Source organism: Schistocerca serialis, chromosome 6 (genome assembly GCF_023864345.2).
Source record: "Schistocerca serialis cubense isolate TAMUIC-IGC-003099 chromosome 6, iqSchSeri2.2, whole genome shotgun sequence".
In the NCBI taxonomy this organism is placed as follows: Eukaryota; Metazoa; Arthropoda; class Insecta; order Orthoptera; family Acrididae; genus Schistocerca; species Schistocerca serialis.
This window is the reverse complement of record NC_064643.1, coordinates 206,336,307-206,345,776: the sequence shown is the minus strand read 5'-3', so window position 1 is coordinate 206,345,776 and position 9,470 is coordinate 206,336,307. Positions and strand designations below refer to the sequence as shown.

Below are 9,470 nucleotides of genomic sequence, written 5' to 3'. Positions count from 1 at the left end.
GTACATACGTCGACATATGTGGATATTGTCTGCAAAATGTGTTGCGAATAGTTGGTAGAAACGAAGTAACAAATGTAAACATCATACACAATGCGGCAGTTTTTCATGCTGCTCATTGTTTGTGACGTCACGTCTCCTGAACTGTGATAGGTGGTTCTAATCCCGACGGCGATTATTGCATGACAGTAAGAGATATGTGTACCAATTTTGGTTGAAATCGGTCCAGTGGTTTAGGAGGAGGTACGGAACACACACACACACACACACACACACACACACACACACACACATATATATATATATATATATATATATATATAGGGGGGGTGGGGATAAAATTAGATGGCACTCCTTGCACACATATGGTTTCGAACCCCGCAGACTATTAGTACTACAAAAAACGATATTAATCTGCGACGTAATACATTGCCTCGCGTGACGTGAATAACTTGTGGTGTTGCAGACACGGACAACCAGCGGGTGATCATCCACGTGAAAGACGTGAACGACGAGCCTCCCTACTTCATCAACCGTCCACTGCCGATGCAGGCGGTGGTGCAGCTGAACGCGCCGCCAAACACACCAGTCTTCACACTGCAGGCGCGAGACCCGGACACCGACCACAACATCCACTACTTCATCGTCCGCGACCGCAGTGAGTATCGCTCCACATACTTAACAAAGTACCCCTTTAATTTTGCATTTCACATTTCAACCGTGTCGTTGCACTGAGAAAAGGAGGAGCTGGGGCAACATGATCACCATTGGCTTGATCCTGTGCCAAAACTTCTTTACATTATAACATGGACACGAAAAGCACCTGCACAAGGCATCGATAATGAACTTTGAAAGTACGGCGGTTTGCCCTTACATCTAAGTGTCCTACGACTGTATATCATACGCTCCAAGACAGAAAAAAAGAAAACGACGCACCACAAAATAATTAAACTTCCTGGCATATTAAAACGTTCTGCCGGACCGAGACTCGAACTCCGGACCTTGCCCGCGAAAGGCAATAGGTCCCGAGTTCGAGTCTCGGTCCAATACTGTTTTAATCTGCCAGGAAGTTTCATATCAGCGTACACTCCGCAGCAGAGTGAAAATCTCATTCTGGAAACATGTCTCCGCAATATCCTGTCTTCCAAGAGTGTTAGTTCTGCGAAGTTCACAGAAGAGCTTCTGTGAAGTTTGGAGGGTAGGAGACGAGGTACTGGCAGAACTGAAGTGTGAGGACGGGTCGTGAGACGTGCTTGGGTAAGTCAGCTGGTAGAGCACTTGCCCGCAAAAGGCAAAGGTCCCGAGTTCGAGTCTCGGTCCGGCACACAGGACCGCTAGGAAGTTTCATATCAGCGCACACTCCACTGCAGAGTGAAAATCCCATTTTGGCACAAAATAGTTATCCGAGTGGGACGAAAATCAGTAGAAATGATGTACATGTCCAGACAATTTGAGTAAGTGAATACAACGTTGGTCCACCTCCAGCCCTTACGCAAGCAGTAATTCGGCTTGGCATTACTGATAGAGTTTTTGGATGTTCTCCTGAGAGATATCGTGCCAAATTCTGTCCAACTGACGCGTTAGATTATCAGAATCCCCTGATGGGTGAGACCTTTGGAGAAAAGAGAACCACTTGTATGAATATCAAGAGCTCAGATGGAAACCCAGTTCTAAGCAAAGAAGGGAAAGCAGAAAGGTGGAAGGAGTACATAGAGGGTCTATACAAGGGTGACGTACTTGAGGACAATATTCTGGAAACGGAAGAGAATGTAGATGAAGACGAAATGGGAGATAAAATACTGCGTGAAGAGTTTGATAGAGCACTGAAAGACCTGAGTCGAAACAAGATCCCGGGAGTAGACAACATTCCATTAGAACTACTGACGGCCTTGGGAGAGCCAGTCCTGACAAAACTCTACCATCTGGTGAGCAAGATGTATGAGACAGGCGAAATACCCTCAGACTTCAAGAAGAATATAATAATTCCAATCCCAAAGAAAGCAGGTGTTGACAGATGTGAAAATTACGGAACTATCAGTTTAATAAGCCACAGCTGCAAAATACTAACGCGAATTCTTTACAGTCGAATGGAAAAACTAGTAGAAGCCAACCTTGAGGAGGATCAGTTTGGATTCCGCAGAAATGTTGGAACACGTGAGGCAATACTGACCTTACGACTTATCTTAGAAGAAAGATTAAGGAAAGGCAAACCTACGCTTCTAGCATTTATAGACTTAGAGAAAACTTTTGACAATGTTGACTGGAATACTCTCTTTCAAATTCTATGGGTGGCAGGGGTAAAATAGAGGGAGCGAAAGGCTATTTACAATTTGTACAGAAACCAGATGGCAGTTATAAGAGTCGCGGGACATGGAAGCAGTGGTTGGGAAGGGAGCGAGACAGGGTTGTAGCCTCTCCCAGATGCTATTCAATCTGTACATTGAGCAAGCAGTCAAGGAAACAAAAGTTCGGAGTAGGTATTAAAATCCATGGAGAAGAAATAAAAACTTTGAGGTTCGCCGATGACATTGTAATTCTGTCAGAGACAGCAAAGAACTTGGAAGAGCAGTTGAACGGAATGGGCAGTGTCTTGAAAGGAGGATATAAAATGAACATCAACAAAAGCAAAACGAGGATAATGGAATGTAGTCAAATTAAATCGGGTGATGCTGGGGGAAGTAGATTAGGAAATGAGACACTTAAAGTAGTAAAGGAGTTTTGCTATTTAGGGAGTAAAATAACTGATGATGGTCGAAGTAGAGAGGATATAAAATGTAAACTGGCAATGGCAAGGAAAGCGTTTCTGAAGAGGAGAAATTTGTTAGCATCGAGTATAGATTTAAGTGTCAGGAAGCCGTTTCTAAAAGTATTTGTATGGAGTGTAGCCATGTATGGAAGTGAAACATGGACGATAAATAGTTTGGACAAGAAGAGAATAGAAGCTTTTGAAATGTGGTGCTACAGAAGAATGCTGAAGATTAGATGGGTAGATCACGTAACTAATGAGGAGGTATTGAACAGAATTGGGGAGAAGAGGAGTTTGTGGCACAGCTTGACAAGAAGAAGGGACCGGTTGGTAGGACATGTTCTGAGGCATCAAGGGATCACAAATTTAGCATTGGAGGGCAGCACGGAGGGTAAGAATCATAGAGGGAGACCAAGACATGAATACACTAAGCAGATTCAGAAGGACGTAGGTTGCAGTAAGTACTGGGAGATGAAGAAGCTCGCAGAGGATAGAGCTGCATCAAACCAGTCTCAGGACTGAAGACCGCAACAACAACAACCTGATGGATGGGGGCCCTGCCCATAATGCTCCAAATGGTCTCAACTGCGGATAGATCCAGCAACCTTGCTGGCCAAAGTGGGTTTGGTAAGTACGAAGACAAGCAGCAGAGACTCTCACCGCGAGTGGGCCGGCATTATCTTGCTGAAACGTAAGCCCAGAATGGCTTGCCATGAAGGGCAACAGAACGGTCCGTAGAATATCGTATCTCTGTGCAGTAAGGATGACAATTGACGGGGCGCCGCTGTGAAAAGAAGTGGCATCCAAGACCATCACCCCTGGCTGTAGGGGCGTGTGGCAGGCGACAATCAGGTTGGTATGCTAACTGCTGTCCAGGGCGTCTCCAGAGACGTCATCATCATGGGATCTCATTTACTGGAACAGAACTGTCTTCAGTGATGAGTCTCGCTTCGAATTGAGATCCAGTGACCGGCGAAGACATGTCTGACCAGACAACACACACAGTACTTGAAAGATGCGTTGAACACGATCGCCACACGCGCCGAGGTTGTATCTCCACAGGACATTCTATGGATTGTTCTGCTACAGAAATTTGGGCCTCGATGAGTCCTTCAGGGATTCAGTTATTAAGGGATCGGTGGAAATACATTTGCTGGAAGATATTAATTTTGATGGTGGGTTTCAGCTGGATAAGACGTGGAACCCGTTGGTGTCTTTAATACCTGCTGAAAGTAAACATTTTATGACTAATGGCACATCTAGCGACAATCAGCTTTGTTAACTAGACATCTAAATATTAATTACGCAAGCCCGAATTCCGACAGAGAGCGCTCATGTAGTATCACTTAGCTCGTGTGCCTGCGCGGCGTAGATGGAACAATATTCGAAAATGGTACGAAGCCATGGCCACCTGGGTGGCGTTGGCGGAACTCGGCAAACGTCGCACATATACCGGCTGCCTTTGCGCAAGCGTCACCTCACCAGTTTTTGGTATAGGTCAGCGATGTGAACTATCAATCTCCAGCGCAAAACACTCATCTGATGGCTGAATGGTTGTCAACTGAAAAATCGTGGCAAAAAGTCAACGTCACCTGCCTGCATTTCCGCAACTTCATGGAATATGTCAACGATCTGTTATAAAAAACACATTGGGTTACAGGATTAAGCTGAAATTGCCACGGAAGGAGCGATTTATTTTCGCCTGACAAGTAATTGCTTTTTTCTTTCTCTTGTTACCATTATACATTAGCCTTTTGTGCAAAAACACAACAGGGTGTACACCGTTTCACGTAACATCCTAATGCGGTTGCATTTGCGACAAAACCCTGAAACAGTCTGTCGTTTGCCCTTAAGATAACTACATTACTTCATAGCAAAAATACATATTTACTTGTATATCGCAATAGATAAGGAAGTTTCGCACGGAAAAGTTCTCCCTGCTTTGGGTGTTATTTCCCAAAAACTTGTTTCGATATCCTGAACTGTTTGAGAGATATGAGGGATGCGATGAATATTTCACTCGCATTCTATCATTTGCGCGCAATTGGAAATGAGTCCACTGCACACAATCTGTTTTCTTCAAGAAAGATACAGATTTTGTGTCAAGTTTGAAGAAAATTCAATATGCGTATAATTTTCATACACAACAACGTATTATCTAACACCTGCCAAATGCAAAATCATGGTGATCCCTATTTTTCATTGCAGACTATTCAGATTTCACACAGTACCTCACTTAATACTGAAATATCACAGTAGCAATGACTATTAAAGAAATGATAAGCAGTTCATCATGAAGCTGATGAATGAGACTACGAGTTGCAGAGTAACCATTTTTTAACAAATATTTTCGTTAAAATCGTTTGAGAATGGTCGCAGTGCAACTGGTGTGTGAACACATCTACATTCCCACAGTGTAGCTGGTGTGGGAAGAGGATGTTCCATTAATAGCAGATGAAGTGCACAACACAGTAGGAGACTGCAAACAGAGGCCCAGCATTGAGAATGAGAATATGTTTCTACACTGGGGCCAGGTTGTCTTGCATGAGCTCCGATCAGAAACATGGAAACATGCAAAAGTCATCTCACTGATTAAAAAAGGAGATTAAAATCAGCTGTAAAAAATTGCAAGTCAAGATTTTGAATAACAGGCTGAAAATACATCTGAGCACCTCTTAAGTGAAGAACAAATGCACTTTATTAAAGAGGAAAATTGGCGACAGCTGCAGGATTTTTGTTTAAATGAGTAATTGAAAAATGAAGTGAATGCGACACTGAAACCCACTTGGTATTCATAAACTTTGTGAGAGCTTCTGACAATATTAATGTGGAGAAAAATGAAAAAGCAGATTTTCCATTACATTGTCAAACACTACAAGAAACATATACAAAGATATCTTCATCACCTTGGATTTAAGTGCTTAATTAAGTCAGCGCAAGTTGACAAACAACGAGGTCAGACAAGGATGTGATGTATTAGGCACACTTTTTAACAAATATCAGGACAGTGTATTATGAGAATGGAAAGCCCATATTGATGCAGGTATCATGACAAATAGACACACTTTCCCCACTATCTATTATATCGAGACAGTGCACCACTTTTGGCTGAAAAAAAAAAAAGATCTACAAAAAGAAATTAATTTGTTGGACAGAATATGTAAAGGTCTCAACAGAAAATTTAAAAAAAAAGACTGTTAAGTGAAACTAAAAGATACATAATTGTCGGTGATAGCAAAATATTAGAACAAGTTCAATACTTTAGTTATCCAGGATGTGACCTTACCATCTGGATAGCCGAACACATTGAAGTGCCCACTTCTGAGGCATGGGGCTGAACACTAGCTGCTTATCAAGTCTGCCTTGGATTAACAATGGGGGTTGCTATGTCGGGCAGCCTGCATGTTGTTTTTAGGTGGTTTTCCACATCCACCTAACTCAATACCAGGTTGGTTCTCACATCCCACCTCACATAAGCAATGTGCAAATACTTTGAAAAACAGTACCACTTTTGACCATGTTGTTACGCTGGATGCAGACAAAAGAGGTCTATGAGTACCTCTCAGGGATGGGGGGGGGGGGGGGGGGGGGGTATTTGCTGGCAGTAGCTTTAAAATGTCTTGGTAGTGGCAACCCTATCGTAATAATAGTCTGTATTTGAGTATGAAAATTGAAAATGTACCATTCCAGTCGTGATTCTGAAATGACTGGATAAAGGGCACCAGGAAGGAAGGAAAGGATGTGACATTTGTTGGGAATATGATGAGATACAGAACAGACACCAGCAAAATTCTCAAATGTATATATAGAACAATCAATAAATGCATGACTGCTCCTACTTTATTGTATGGAAGAGTGTTGGTGGGTCACATACATCAGCAACAAGAAAGTAGAATTCAGGCAGCAGAAATGAGATTTCTCAGAACAGTAAAATAATGTGGTAGATTAATAATGAAGACATTAACAATGAAATGAACATCTATAAATTAGGAAATAAAATCACTGAAACAAAAAAAGTAACAAACGTATCAAGAGCAAAGCTTAGAACACTTCAAGCACTAACTTATTTGCTGTTCCAATGTAGGCTCTACATGTTCTCACTTACATTGGGGCAGTTCCCTCACATTTCACGGCATAGCCATATACGTATAATTTTATATAATAACAAATAACAATATAGAGTGTGTGTTTATTTTTAACTGTAATGCAGAATGAAAATACAGGACACAAAGTAAGGAAGTGAAAGGAAAGTAGAACAAGTAAGGGTTAAGAAAAGCAGGAAAGAAATAGCTAAATAATGTCAAAATATGTAACTTTTTGGAACCTATAATGCAGGTTATTCCATTGTTAGACAGTTGCAACATGGGTTTTGGTGTAAACACTTATGGGATGAGATCTGGCTGGTAGCAGATTGGTGGATTGATTTGTGGGTGGTGTTGTAGGAACTCGTCAAATAAAGGCATATTTTGCAGTTAAGATTACTCAGTAGACAATGGAGCAAAATTTCTATGTGAGAAACATGCCTTTGAACTGTTTACGTATGTAAGGTAGATTTCTGTCCGAAAATGATATGTGACCCAAGGGGAACCATATGATGGTCTGTTGGCGGGGGGGGGGGGGGGGGGGGACGTAGACCTAGAGGTATGGAGTGTTTGTAATATTTTGAGAGATGAATGGTGACCTGTAAGCAATTATTAAAAAGTTCCTATTACAACCCTGCTAAAATCCTATGTAATAGAGAATTTTTAATTATTTTGTTGAGAGAAAAACACCTGTCTTCACTGTATTTTTTTTCTTTGGTTGAGAGTGTGGTAGGACTGTGGCTGCCCCCCCACCCCCCACCCCTGCCTCCCCCCCAATGGCCCTGAACATGGGTGCCCTTGATGTGGCCATATGGTGGTGCACTGGTTATGTATTTAACACGGAAATTTAAAGAGGGACCAAAGCAACATGAGTTTTTGCTGTTTGACCCTTCTTGAAGGTGGGTCATAAAAGATCCTAAATAATGTTCTTTTTGTCAATCTGAAGAAAACTTTTGTGTGTGATGTTGTTGGCTTTCAGCATGCAGAGGCTGTGTAAAAATTCCAAATTAAGTGTTTGTCCAATATTACAAGCTCTGAGGTTGAGTGCTACAACTGATTATGTAATAAGAAGTATGGAATGGATTTGCAGGAATCAGAAGTGATGAATCATTTTGCACCACTGTGATTAGCTTATCTGTAATAATTTTTTGCAGTTCTAACACCTTTATCCATTTTTTTTAATTTTATTCTTGAGGAGAAACGCATGTGCAACCATTTATATTTCTACCTACATTAGGGTTGTGTTCTCTTCTCTAGCTAGGATGAATTTTGGCTTATGATTATGGTTATAATTTTTTTAATGACAGTAGTATTTTTGTCTGTAAAAATGTTATATGTTTCAATCACATTGGTGAAACAATTTGAAATGTGAACTTCCAACAGCTGGTGGAAGATTTGAGGTGGATGAGCGCTCGGGTGTAGTTCGAACAAGAGGAACCGACCCTTTCCAGTTGGACATGGAGTATGTGCTGTACGTTAAAGCAGAAGATCAGAATGGGAGAGTGGATGAGCGACACTTCCAGTCAACACCTGAGGAAAGGCTGTCCATTGTTGGTGGCAAACGTGCTCCACAATTCTACATGCCGTCATATGAAGCTGAGATCCCAGAAAACCAGAAGAAAGATTCTGAGTAAGAACATAGATGAACTTAAGTAAATGACAGAAATTCTCTCTCTCTCTCTCTCTCTCTCTCTCTCTCTCTCTCACACACACACACACACACACACACACACACACACTCCCTCTCCACCTCCCCCTCTCCCATCCCTCCTGTGTGTGTGTGTGTGTGTGTGTGTGTGTGTGTGTGTGTGTGTGTGTGTGTGTGTTCATTCCTGTACATGTATCAACATTCAGGTGTTTTCAGTGCCTGAATGGCATGGCAACTGTTCAAATTTTAAATAATTAGAGTAATAACTGAGATGAGACTAATTTCCAAGTTTAGTAAATCAAACATAACACTAACACTTGCTTCAGATAAATGTTACACAAGCAGAGAAATATGATACAGAGACATGTTACACAAGAATATATTCCTGCCTATAAAAATAATCAACCCTTTTCAGCCAACATCAGAAAGTTAATGAGTAAAAAATAGAAATGATTCCCAAAATTGCAAGTGTAGACTATTTCAAATTTGCTTACTGGAATGGAGGATGATGGGAACAATCTCTTAAACATAAGATGTTTCACAAAATTTTTTCTCCGTTCAGGGAATAATTTACTGTATTTTCTGGTGACACCAGCTAGTGTGCAACGTTCATAAATATCTAAATGTAAGAGTCATTTGAAAAAGTTCTACAGTGACTTTCACAAAGTGAAGATGAAAGCAGTATTTTCCAGTTAAGTCTATCAAATTTGAATTTATTTTGTTGCTGATTCACTTGTTGCAGCATACTATCATTTATTGTGCAACTGTGTTCCTGATGGTAATCAGCTTTTTGATCACAGTGCAAGTGCAGCACTGTAAAAGTCATATCTTTAATCAGTATATATTATGTTTTTCATTAAGTGTTCCCTGTAGACGGTTGCTCACTTTGCTTAAGATGAAAATGTATGAACCACTGAATTACTCATACCTTCTCTTCCATGTGGTGAAAAATTTGATTTAAGATTTACCTATTAATATAAGGAACTGTGATGCCTCT

General features: G+C 41.1%; 1 protein-coding gene across 1 annotated transcript in view; it reads left to right on the top strand.

Annotated features, from left to right (window-relative positions):
* Positions 1-342: 342 nt before the first annotated feature.
* LOC126484751 (neural-cadherin-like) overlaps positions 343-9,470 on the top strand; it is a 395,219-nt gene continuing 386,091 nt past the window's right edge. Inside the window, exons 1-3 of the mRNA XM_050108346.1 lie at positions 343-418; positions 464-655; positions 8,209-8,455. Coding sequence (XP_049964303.1) covers positions 343-418; positions 464-655; positions 8,209-8,455 — 515 coding nt within the window. The remainder of the gene's footprint in view (positions 419-463; positions 656-8,208; positions 8,456-9,470) is intronic.